At 61.0% G+C, this 12,506-nt stretch overlaps 4 protein-coding genes across 4 annotated transcripts; all 4 read right to left on the bottom strand.

The window, feature by feature from the left end:
- Positions 1–225: 225 nt before the first annotated feature.
- Positions 226–1,746, bottom strand: LDBPK_332570 (hypothetical protein, conserved; the record flags this gene model as incomplete). Its single annotated transcript, XM_003864033.1, has 1 exon — positions 226–1,746. One exon carries the CDS (start codon positions 1,744–1,746, stop codon positions 226–228), a length of 1,521 nt encoding a protein of 506 aa, XP_003864081.1.
- A 1,263-nt stretch (positions 1,747–3,009) lies between these two features.
- LDBPK_332560 (hypothetical protein, conserved) lies at positions 3,010–4,962 on the bottom strand (the record flags this gene model as incomplete). The annotated part of the gene is made up of 1 exon (XM_003864032.1): positions 3,010–4,962. One exon carries the CDS (start codon positions 4,960–4,962, stop codon positions 3,010–3,012), a length of 1,953 nt encoding a protein of 650 aa, XP_003864080.1.
- A 1,203-nt stretch (positions 4,963–6,165) lies between these two features.
- LDBPK_332550 (hypothetical protein, unknown function) lies at positions 6,166–8,307 on the bottom strand (the record flags this gene model as incomplete). The annotated part of the gene is made up of 1 exon (XM_003864031.1): positions 6,166–8,307. One exon carries the CDS (start codon positions 8,305–8,307, stop codon positions 6,166–6,168), a length of 2,142 nt encoding a protein of 713 aa, XP_003864079.1.
- A 980-nt stretch (positions 8,308–9,287) lies between these two features.
- LDBPK_332540 (hypothetical protein, conserved) lies at positions 9,288–11,591 on the bottom strand (the record flags this gene model as incomplete). The annotated part of the gene is made up of 1 exon (XM_003864030.1): positions 9,288–11,591. The coding sequence occupies one exon, from the start codon at positions 11,589–11,591 to the stop codon at positions 9,288–9,290; it is 2,304 nt and encodes a 767-aa protein (XP_003864078.1).
- Between the last annotated feature and the right edge of the window lie 915 nt (positions 11,592–12,506).

Here is a 12,506-nt window from a genome sequence, read left to right as displayed (position 1 = left end):
GTACACGGGGCACAAGGAAAAGGAGAGACCGAGCGACACAGACGGGGTGACGATTCCTACGGGGTCACTCGACTCCTTCTGCATCCCTCGTTCGCAGTGCCGCTACCAGCATTGGTGGGCATCTCGCCTTCCTTACTTGTAAACGGCGACAACCACCGTCTTGTAGGTCACATCTCTTGCTAGTAGCTGCACTCACCTTCACGCACCTCCCTCTTCGTCTTCCTTCTACTGCCCATCACGGCTACGCTGCGAAGCGGTGGACTTGGCCGCGAGGGATGACGGCCGCACATCGGAGAAGAGGGAGTTGCTCCGCGCGAGAGTGCGGGACGCCGAAACCTCCTCGCGTTCTCCGCGAAGGGCGCTTTCGCGACTCTGCTGCGACGCCGTCGGCTTCGAGGCCACCAGCGGTGGCTTCGACAATGACTGGGAGCGAGATGCTTGGTAGCTGTTACCATCGCTGTTGCGGCGCAGCATCTGCGCGAAGTCCTCGCGTGAGGAGCGCGAGGCGTCGTCGCGGGCGCGCTGCGACGCCGTCGGCTTCGAGGCCACCAGCGGTGGCTTGATGGCGCGCTGGTGAGAGCTCAGCGAGTTCGCGTACGACTGGCGGGAGCCTAAGGAGCCGTTCGATACAAAGCGCCCGTACTGCTGCCGATCTGTCTCCGTGGTTTCCAGCAAGGCCTCGCGCTCCCTGCGGTCCTCCAGCAGCTGCTTCGTCGACGGCGCGTTGCCGAAGCCGTAGTGGCCGACGTTGAGTTGGTCCATAAGCAGCTGCGAGTTCGTTGTGGCGGCGGCGTTGCGGTTGTTTAGCTCCCCACACATGCGGGCATCGCGGGCGTTGGCCAGTTCCGCGGTGCGGATGGAGGCGCGCATCCTCTCCTCCATCTTTTTGCCCGCGCTCTTCTCCTTCAGGATGTCGCTCTGCAGCTTCGTCCTCATCGCGCAGAACCTGCGGATCTTCTGGTGCAGCACGACGCACTCGTCCTTGTTCTCCTGCGTGTGCGCCACCGCCTTGGCCTCCATCGGGTCCACGTCCTCGCCCGGGGCGGCAGTCGTGGCAGTAGCGCTTTGACGCCGATTCCGCTTGACCATGCCCTCCTGCGAGGCGACGACCCTCTTGAGCGTGTTCGCGCGCTTGCTCTGGAGCTCCTGGATGTAGGCGCACAGCTCCCGGTTGGACAGCTGACGGTCCTCCTCCAGCGTCCTCTCGATCTCTTTCGGCAGAGTCTCCTCGGCGTACTCATATGCACGCTTGGCGAAGTGCTCCAGGCGCTGCACGCGGGCCGCCAGTTGGTAGACCTCCGCGGCGCCCTCCAACCCTTCGATGTCGAGGGCAAGGGAGTCCTGCTCGTCCTTGTGATGGAGCACCTGTTCCGAGAGACGCACGCGCTCGTCGCGCAGCTCCTCCAGAGACGGTATGGATTTTATCTTTAGCGACTTGTCGTCCTTGATCTCGCGCAAGCGCTGCTTGTGTGCTGCCTGTGCCGCCTCCAGCCGCTCCTTCGCCGCCACATACTCGGAATGGATGGAGTCCGCGCAAGCCCCATTAGCAGCCGCGGTCGGGGTCTTCGTCATCGACGCATTCTCTTCATTGGTTGGGTGCCCGCCCAACGTATTGTCCCCGTAGGTGTGTGTGTCATCGTGATTCATCGGCGACTCCATCTGCGGGTGGTCATCGCCGTTCGCCATCTGGGGCCGTGCGTTCATCGGCGAGTCCTCCACAGGAAAATGGTCCGACAAGTTGCGCATCACAGTGCGAAAGCAAGGTTCAATGCTGTACCGTTGAATAGCGAACTGGGTGCTGTGACGAGAGTTAAAGCTGTCGTCACAGGACGAGAGCGCAGCCGAAGTAAACAGATGAAGACGACGACAGCGAAACCGTGTATATCGGGATGCACTGTTTAATGGTAGTGGGCAGGTCTGCGAGCTGAGAAGAGCAAACAGTAACCGAGAGAGGAGGAGGGGGAAGGGGGGAGGCGGGGCGCGGTAACACGAAGAGGTACGGATCACGTAGAATCTGGAGTAAAGCTTTCGAGTGTGCAATACTGTGGACGCCGTACATGTTGTGTCGCGACGGTCGACAACAATAAGTGACGGAGGAGTAGGTGAAGCGATATGCGAAAAACGATGAGGCAAGTAGAGTCGTTGAGGAGCACATGTCGGGCAGTGCAGGTGACGCAGGAAACGCACCCGTGGAAGAACTCCATCAGAGCGCGCGCGCTTTATAAACTGGTGGGGGAGGAGCAACTCCCTTTGCGATGAGGCACATCATTGCGCCATCACCGTATCAGCTCGGGGTGTGGCCAAGAAGTCCCACACCGCCGCCTCCGGACTCGGATTCTTGATTTCGGATTGCAAGCCGACCCGCTGTATCGCTACGCATCCCGACCGTTTCGTCCCCCTCCCCCGACTTTCTGAGTACGGTTCCTTTGTTTTTCAGATGGTACTTCTCGATACCATCCACGCCGACCTCTCACGTAAGCAGTCACCTCTAGAGGTCTGCATCCCATCCTCCCTGGCTGCCACCACCACCAAAAACTCAGCTGCAGCCACACAGACACGCCCAGCGGGAGAGGGGCTGAAGGGCACACACGCGCACGCATGCGTGACACGCGGATGGAAATGTGGAGCACACACAGCCGCACCTTAAAGGCGCCTTCACACGCGAGATGAGCACGCGCGAAAACGAAAACACACACACACTCGATGTACAGCCTCACATCGTGAGCTTTCCCAAATGCGATGTGGTGGGATAAACAACAAAGAAGGTGCGTACACGCGTACACCGAGACAAGCGCGCAACCAACACAGAGATCAGATTCCAGTAGGGAAGCGTTTAGCGAAGAACCACGTAAGCACACGAAGGCACATGAAGGCAGTGTATTGCGATTCACAGAGGAGTTGGCGAAGCATAAGGGAGAGGAAAGCAGATCTTCCCCCGGTGTTGTGCCAACTATGCCGAGGAGCAGGGCACGCGATCGTCGCTTTTCTTTTTCCTTTTTTCAAGCTTGCCTAAAGCTTCGCAGAGGGTATGCGGTGCATCACCTGATCACGACTTGTCTCTTGTGCCTTGCTGACAGCACCGCGGAACTCCGAGGTCGTCATCGGGCCCTTTTCGCTCTTACGCGCTGCCTTGGCGTAGTGGAGCAGTGCGGTAAGAAAAAGCGCCGTGCCCTCTTCCTCACCACCAACGTAGTTGATGTTGCGAAAAAGACGGTCGTCCATCATGGGTCCGCTGCGGCGCAGGCTGCTGACGAGCTCCGCGTAAGACGGCGCTCGGCTGCCATCTGGCATCAGCGGCTGGCCGCCGCGGCTCTCGATGGACTGTGTACGCTGCAGTCGTCGCAGAATGCGTCGCTGCCGCTCCACCCGCTGCGACTCCTTCTCCACAGAGAAAAACGGCAGATCTCGGAACACCGTCAGCTCGTAGTCGATGGATTGCGGGTTGTCACCCATGGCGATGCCGTGATAGCGCTGGACGCACCCGGCGAAGTTGATCGCTTGACTTGCCGGACCCTCTTTGGGGCTTGGGGCGGCTTCGGTGAAGTGCAGCTGCCACTCCTCCTCAACAGAAGCGACCCGGTCCTTGCCCAGCAGGTAGCGCAGCGCCGTGGACTTGCTCACACCGATCTTGGAGAAGACGACACTGTTTGGCTGCGGCATGGGGTTCACGCCACCGCGCACCATCTCCGCCACGTGAGAGCGAAAGTACTTGGAGAAGAGACGCAGCGGCAGGCCGAGCAGAATCACCTGTGCAATGGTGGCCGCGCCTTCCGATGATGAAGGCAAGGTAGACGAGGGGGGCGGTGGTACCAGCTCCGTCACAGGGAGCGTGGTCTCACGCATCTGCTGCTGAAAATGCTTCGTGCTGGGTGCCAGGAGATTGACCAAGAAGTTCGCCATCGTCGCCGTTGCGGCCGCCAACTTCGGCGCGACCGTGGCGGGCAGATCAGCCAGCAGCACCTGCGTTGCATAGGAGACGAGCTGTGCACGCTCCGCCGCCTTTGTCTGAGCCTCGACATTCTGGTTCAACACCCACTGCGACGTGCCTTTGTCGTCCTCAGCGTAGCACAAATGTGACTCCGCGTACTCGACGCGGAGGATGCCGACGGCGGTCAAGAAACCCCGTCGCGAGCGCAGGTACTCCACCTTCCACTCCACAGATTCCGGGTCCGCTGGCGGCTGCTGCGCCAGTGTCAAGAGTGTCTGCTTAGCCATCGTGCCTAGCAGTAGCGGTGATGCGGGGTGGTTGTGCACGGCCGTTGCGTAAATAAGCTCGAGGTACTGCAAGAGGCCGCCCCACATGCTCTGGTAGCGCTGCGAAAGCCACTTCATTGCCTCGCGTACGGCGGGGTCCTTGCCGGAGAGTACGTCACGAACGTAATCCAGATAAAGCGCCTCGACGCGCGTTCGCAGGCAGCGGGCGGTTGCGGAATCGATGCAGGTGCCACGCACGCACATCTCCGGCTTCGGACGCAGCTGCTTACCACTGCCGTCCACAAACAAGGTGGCGTGCGACATACGCACCTGGTAGGCAGCCGCCAGCTCGACAGCCTCGCGCGTGGCGCAGTGCACAGCGCTCGCGTACCCCGGAAGCATGATAATTGAGTCGGACGTGCACCAGTACAGGGCAGCACCGGTGTAGAGGGACAAGAGCAGGCAGCCGCGGCGGGGCGGCTGCCCTTTCATGCCATCAACCGTCGCTAGCGGAGTTCCTGCCGCGGCAGCCTCATCGACGTACCCCTGATAGGTCTTGAGAAACGGCCTCAGCGGGTAGTACACCTGGTCGATTGCCCGCAGGTCCGCTGTCGTGACGATGCACACGTTGCCGTCGCTGCTCAGCCACTGCCTGATAGGCTCAAAGCACGGGCTTCGCGTGATGGGGAGATACCGGCCGTTTGCCTTGTGCGGGGTGGCGATCAGCGTCCCGTCCAGATCTGTGAGAAGCCAGTAGTCGGTTAGCATGTTTTCTAACGGTAGTGTTTTCGCCTTGTACCAGCCGTCCCTTCGGCTAGGCCGAGAGACACGAGCAAGAGAAGCGGAGAAGAGAGAAGCACAAGACGGCCTTCATGGCAGCCAGGGCAGGTGCGTGCCCGAGAGGGTGCCTCCACACACAACGACAACGACAGCAACAGACGAAAAGAGACGATGCTGACACTCAAGAAGACGCAAGGGAGGCTCTCACCATGCAAACTAGCAGAGGCAGTGCAGAAGGAGAGAGAGAGAGAGGCGAAACGCGGCGAAAGCGAAGAGGGTGCAGTGCCGCGACGCGTGATGGCAGAGCAGACAGCACGACGAACGCGAGAAGACAGCGGAGCACAACACCAGAGAGGGAGGAGGAGATGCAGAGAAGAAATAGGGGAGGCGAAAAAAAGAAGAAAAGAGGGGAGAGTGCGGAGGTGCACTGTCGCGTGTACGTTCCTTCTTCTTTTGCTTTTTTCTGCGCGTGGTGGTGGTGGCGTTTTCAGTGTGTATGATTCTTGATAAAGCCACGTGACGCAAAATGGCTGATGCTATAGAGAAGCGGGCGGAGACGACGGTGGGACAGGGTTCGTTGGAGAGGGAGAGGCCGGGCCCGGCGGTGTGGGCAAGGATACGGAGAGTGGGAGAGGAGAGGCGCACGTCTCGTGCCTGTAGAGCAAGAACGACGAATGCTGAGCGGAGGGGAATGGTGGAAGCAGGGGGTGCCGGGAGGCCAGCGCACACAGTGGCGCCAAATGGGGGGCCGCGAGGAAGGGGGATGGACGCGTTCGATGCGGCTTGATGCGCAGCTTTGATGTCCGTGCGCATAGTCCACCAAAAAAAAAAACACGAAGAATACGTGCACGCCGTGTGCGCAACGATGGGGAAGCGGCTGAGTGAGGGAGACGGCGACACCGCAAATCTGCGACGGCCACGCTTCTTTCGGTTTTGCGTTATTGCCTTTTCGCTGGGTAGTGGGGCTGCGGCCCGAGCGACGGTGAGTACCGCCATAGCCATCACCCCGAAAAGCAGACCAAGCCGCTGATGCAGCATCACCGAACACTTGCAACGCACACTCCGAGATTGAGTGGTAGAGGCTCATACACCCGCAAAAAAAAAAAAAACACGTCGTCGAACGCTATCTCCCCGCAACCCCCCTCCTCCCTCTCCTCTGCCGAGCGCGCACGCCTCAGGAAGGTGCGGCTCTCATTTGCGCGCTTCGCGAAAGCGCTGCAGCTCCTGCGTCAGCTTCTTCCACGCAGGATGGCCTGTCAGGACGCACCAAAGCACCTCCTCCTTCAAGATAGTCATGCGCTCTTCCTCTTCCCTCTTGCCAAGCACACGCATCTGAAGCCCGACGCAGCCCAGCCGAAACTTGCGGAAGAGCGCCGCCCGTGCGCTGATCTCCTCCTTCTCAACAATGTGACGTGATGCGACTAGAAATGCGACCACGCCCGGCTGATCTCGGATGGTGGGACCGGCCATGGCGAAAAGGCTTCGGTCGATGAGCTCTAACTGGCTGGCGTGACTCACATACCTGTGGTGATCGGTCAACAGAGAGGATTGGTGGTGTTGGTGTTGGAGAAAGGCGTCAGCAGCTCCGTGATTGGGTTCTCCAGGCTGGCTGAGCCGCAGCGAATGCGGCCCCCCGGCACGTGAACCGTCCAGTAAGGGATTGTGCCAGTGCTGCTGCGTTGCGCTTGTGTTGATGTGCCGGCTTTTGTAGAGCGTCCCGGTAGCGTTATGGTGGCTGAGCGTGCTGCGCGAGTTCATCCCGGCGAGCCCCACGCCACACTGGCCAGCGCCCATGTCACCACCAGCGATGGCAGCTTGGGTAGAGGTTGTTGTGCGGCCTCCTGGATCGGCATAGTTTGACGCCCGCACAGGCGTCTCGCGGTTCTGGTGGAGCGTCGCGAAGGCACCAGATCCGCTATCCACACCCACCTGCGACCCGTGCTCCGACGCTGCGCGAACGTGGGAGCGCCGGCGAGGCGACACTTGCGGCGTCGCTTCGGCATCCGAGGCAGCTGCGAGCGATGCACGCGTGCACGAACCGGAGAAGGTGTTGTCCTCGCCGTCGCTGCCGGATCGACTGTGCCGCTCATGAAGGCTCGCGTGAAGACGGGCACTCATTCCAGTCGCATTTTCTGCCGCCATGGTGCCGTCGCCTCGCCCAGTAGGGCGGATCACAGGAGCGCTGATCTGCCAGTGCGCCGTCTGCGTGGCGGCCTCGCGCCTCGCGCGCAGCGCTCGCCCACCCACAAGTGCGGCCGCCAGTGTCGTGCTGGCCTCAGTGCTACAGACGATGCAATGGTACGACCAATCTGCGCGTTGGCAGTGCGTGTCGCAGTAGTAGGCAAAGCCACACCCGCACTGACGCAGGGTCTGTGAAGGCGTACGGCACCAATCACAATGCCGCGTCGGCGGCCGAATGGCGCGCACGGCGTGGCAGCACACCGCTTTGTGAAAGGGCCAGTGCGCATGTTGGCAGATGGTGCAGCAGTACCGGGCGAGGCCGCACGGGCAGCGGTACAGAACCTCCTCTGCCACCTTGCAGTGAGAGCAGCGGTTCTGGTTTCTGGTGCCGACGCCGCCGAATGACTTGCCGGAGTAGTTGTAGAGGGTTGCACCGGCAGTCCCGCCGCTGGAGCCGGCGCCAAGAAGGCCGCTCGCCCCTGAATTCAAGAGAGCAGATGCGACGCCAGTACTTCTGCTCCGCGACACAGAGAAGACCCTCGCGCTGACTGGCTCTCCTGGACCTGTGCGCAGGGAGCCCCGTCTTCGCCCAGAAAGTTTTCCGTCGAGAGCCGCGGCAGCGCCCACAGAGTCAGTATCCGTCTGGAGAGCGGTCAGGGCGGCAGGGTGTACGAGGAGGTGCGGTAGCGCCTGTTCGCCGGATCTGACCAAGGTTTCGGCTCCTCTTCCGCGCGGCGTCGTCGTCACTGCCGGCGTAATACAGCGGTCCACACTGCTACTCTGACCACCACGCTCATGGGTGATGTTGGGATGCACTGAAGTCGTCGCATTCGCAACAACCGTGCTGCTCGCCTGAGCTAGCTGCTTGCACTGCGATGGCGATCGCAGTGCAAGCTTGTGCCTTCCAGAGTTGGCGTGGCCTCTGCTGTGCACCTTGCCCTCAGTTGACTCAGTACGCCATGCAGACAGCGCCGTGCTGCCGCTACGTCTTTGCGAGCGTGGCGAGGCAGAGCCTCGTCGCGGGGTGCACGATGTGTGTGATGGCTGCTGATGAAGCGATGGAGAGCGGCTGCGGTCGACGCCGCTTCTCGAACCCGATGACAGGCTCTGTGGCTCAGTGCGTGGAGGAATTCGCAGTGGGCTTTGCGTCATTGCCACGGCGCGGGCTCTGGTATCCGCATTCACACAGTGCGTCGCCACCTGCAAGCCTGTGGCACACTTCGGTGTAACAAGTCGATCCTCCTTGTTGCGCAGCGCCCACCTGCGGCAGCGAAAACAACGCACCGGGGTTGCCGCGCAGAAGCAACAGAGACACGAGTGCAAGGGAGGCGCTGGGTGTGCGGGTGTGGCGAGGGAGGCGGTCAAACCGGAAGCAGGATCAAGACAGCCGCGCACGGTGTCCCTTGCGTTCACCCTCCGCCGTCAAGAAGTATCCGGTATTGTCCCTGCTGCTAATGCATCTGCACGCAGCGGTGCATGCCAAAGCGTTTTCGTTCTGTCTCGGCGCGGGATAGAGGAGGGAAGGAGTGCAGGTGAAGTGCTAGTGGTGAACGTTCTTGCGGTGCGTGTCCGGAACGGCGAGTAGAGAGCAAGGAAAGCAAAGGCAGAAAACGCACAGCAGAAGGCAAGAGTGAGCGGAAACAAGGTTCAGCGTATACATCACCGCCACATGCATGTGTGCGACTGGAGCTGGTCTCCTTGTATGACGAAGCACAGAGTGCGTGAGAGAGGAAGCGAGAGAGCGCGTGCGGCGGCGTCCCTTCGATGATGCGTCAAGAGAGGTACACCACAGCCTCCTGCATCACGGCGTCGTGCGAGCGTGTGTGTCCGTGTCAGTTTGCCGCTGACTGGAGGGACGCAACCGACTTTTCCACGCCGACACGCGCGCGCGTGCGCGTGCGCGTGCGTCTCTGCACCAAGACGTGTCCACATATCGAGCCATTCACCACTTCCGGATACCATCCGCTATCTTGTGGTGCTCGCCGATCCTCAGAAAACGGGGCCACGCCCTTCAGCTTCGTATCTGCTGTGCTTGTTATGAGTTAGCAAAGCAAATCTGCCAAAAAAAAAAAACGCGCGAGAGCGATGGCGTCAATCGTGCTTCAGAGAAAGCCTTAGACGGTAGCTCCGCATCATGGGGTCCCTGACGGTAGCACGCCCTGCCCCTCCCGCTCTTTTGCATAGCCGAGTGCAATGCCGTGCTTGCCCTCCAGGATGCCGGCCTGAACCGGCGTCTGCCCCACCCGAGGGTCAAGACCGACGTACTCGCGGTCGTGCAGGCGGGCGAGAGCACCCTGCGAGCTTCCCTGTCCGATCAAGGCGCCACCGCCGCTTCCAGTGCTGGCACGTACCAGCGCGCCGCTGGATGTCCATCGTTCCTCTTCGTCATTCTGCCTTTGTTGGGTGTCAGCGTCCGTGCCGCCTGCGCGGGATTCGAGCTCGCTTCGGCGAGCCTGCACGGCTCTTTTCAGCAGCGGTAGCACTGCCTGAAAGCAGGTTGTGTAGACGGCCGCCATGCCGTACTGCTCGTCTGCTTGCGTGTCGTCGGCGCTCGTCAAGGCGACGAGCACCTCGGCCGGTGACACGATTGGCTTCATGAAGCCATCCCTCTTCTCTGTGAAATGGCTCTGCCGGCTGTGCGGGCAGGCCACCGCGACAAAGCAGTCGATTGCGTCAAGAAAGTTTGCCAGCTTGAACTCGTTCAAGTGGCCGACATAGATCATGTAGCTGCGCTTCCCGTAGGCCCTAAGAAGCTGGTGGAGCTGCTGCGTCACCTCGTAGTAGCCCTCGATGGCCAGCGAGGCGACGAGGATGCCAATGGCAGAGCTTGCCCGCACGCATTCGATGTTAAAGGCGCGCTGCCTCATGCGACGCTGCAGCGTCTGCTGAGCTCGCATGCCATCTTCAGTTACAAGAGCCGCAGCGACGCCGTCGGCGCACGCGGCTGACACCCAATGGTGCACAGCATCCGTCAGCTCGAGAGACCCAGACAGAGAAGCCCCAGCCCCTGCAAGACACTTGGAGACATTGTGCAGCTGCTCCTTCGTCTCTGCCGTGTCACCAAAGCAGTTGTCCAAAACGCAGACGACGGGCACGTTGCTCACCTCAGCACCGCCGTCCCACGCAAGGTACTCGCGGCAGAGGTCGCTGTAGTGGAACTGGTTGTACTGCTCTGCCGTCAGCACGTGGACCAGCGCCGAAGAGCCGACAGCGCCGATAAAGAGCAGGTACTGTACCTCGTGCGACGGCGCGGACGACGACGAGAAAAGCACGCGAGGAAAGCGCACACCGTTAACGACCCAGCAGTCCACGCCCGAGGAAGTGGACCCTGCATCGGCAACGCCGCTGGCCTCCGCACCGTGCAACTTGGCCAGCTCAGCTGCAACAGAGAGGCAGCGCTCTTCGAAGATCGGCCAGCTGATTGGAACACTAGAATCTTCAGTGGTGCTCCAGCGACGCTCAGCCGCCTGCACGATGGCTTTCGTCGGGTACGTGCCAACAATGGCGATGCGGGGACGCACCGGGCAGGGTGCTCCTGCAGAAGCGCCGGTCGCTTCCGCCTTCTCGGCCCACCAGTTGGTAAGCCGATGGCGAATAGCCGACGCGACCTGCCGCACCACCTCCAGCACTAAGGCCGCCTCGGCATCCAGCAGCGTCTCTACGGCATCGCTGCCAGCCACAGCGCCAGTGGCAAGTGCACTGAAGTGAAACACTGGCTGGACATAAAAGACCGGCAGGCGGGTTGAGCGACTCATGCAGGCTTCACCAAAGTGCACAATGCAGTCAGCCGTGTAGTGCTGGGCGGTGATCTCATCGGGGCAGCAGCTGCCAAAGGTGTTGTCGGCCAGGACAAACAAACGCATTGCGCTCGTGGGGCAATTCGGGTTGTCCATCGTTGCAGGGCGACTGTGCGCGGCGGCGGCGGCGGCCCCAGCCACTGCACGTCCTCTTTGCTGGGGCGGTGCGACCCCACCGGCAATGCAGCATTTCGACTCGTCCCTCACCACCCCTCCTACCTTTTTGAATTCCATCGCCTCAACGTACCGCTGATCTGTGGCGACGAGGTTGCTCAGGCAGTGCACCACAGCCACCGCGTCGCCGAGAAGTTCGTCTGGAAACTGCAGGGCAACGCGCATGTAGGGAAGGCCAAGACGCGATGGCACAGCGGCGGTGCTGGAGCACAGCTGGCACGACAATGACGCCAACCCTCCGCCGGACGCCGCGGTGGGAACGGCAACGGCAGACGCCGTGACCACCTCTCCGCCATGAGTTGCCCCGGACAAGAGGAAGTCTGCGACGCGATGCAGCTGGTAACCTTCGATGATCTGTCGCTCAGCCTCGCCTTCGTCACCGTCTCCTTTGAGAGTTGAAGCGGTGCGTCGCTGTCGGTGACGGTGCACCACCACGGCTGCTTCGACCGGTGCGTCGTGGTACATGATGCAAGAAGTGACGTGGCACTGTTGCGCTGCTGAAACACGTGGTCTCTCTCAGTCAAGGTGCCACATGCCCAGGAATCAGAGGGCGAGCAGCCGCCAAACACTCCGTCGCACAACGCCGCCCAACTATGAGAGAGCAGCAAATGAAGGCGACTTGAGGCAGTGATGACGTTTTTTTTTTTTGCTTCTTGACGAAAGGAATAGAAGCTCGTACGTGTGCGGTGGTCCGGGGTGGTCGTCGGGGGACGGCAGGAGGGATGCATATATGCAAGGGACGCTGTTGCACAAGGGGTGTGCCGCCCGTCTCAAAGTCCACTTCGCACATGCAAGCGGGCGTGTAGGTTGGGCAGAAACCGAAAAGAGGGGGGAGGGGAAGAGGCTGGAAAAAAAAATCGATTCGCACCATGAGGCGCGCAGATGTGGCACCACATCGGCACCACCTCGCTGACCCCAAAAGAGGTGAGGGAAGGGGAAGGGAGGAACGCGGACAGCTGCAGCGCGGCAGGTACGGCCACGCCCCCATTGCCCTCCGATCCCTCCCCCCCCCCCTCAACCTCTCTCGAGGCGCACGCGAGAGCAGTGGCGCAGATGACCACGTAGAGGAGAATGAAGAGGCAAAGCCCGTCACAGGCACATTGACCGAGAAGCAGGCTAAGGCAGAGCGAGCCAAAAGGCACGCCAAGAAGAACAGGGGACGCCGCAAACGTGTGTGCAGCGTTTCACCGTTGTCCCAGCGAGGCGCAGCTGCTGGACCCCACCGCCACTCCTCCACACACATACATCCCCAAAGGCTATCGGTGGCAACCCGTGCGCACGCGTTCACATGTCTGTCGAATTTCGACTCCATTGCTATCCTGAAAATCGTGTATGCTTATCAGAGGTTTAACGTTCCGTTGAGTGTGTGCTCACGCACGC

Source organism: Leishmania donovani, chromosome 33 (assembly GCF_000227135.1).
Source record: "Leishmania donovani BPK282A1 complete genome, chromosome 33".
NCBI lineage: Eukaryota > Euglenozoa > Kinetoplastea > Trypanosomatida > Trypanosomatidae > Leishmania > Leishmania donovani.
This window is presented reverse-complemented; position numbering and strand designations above follow the sequence as displayed.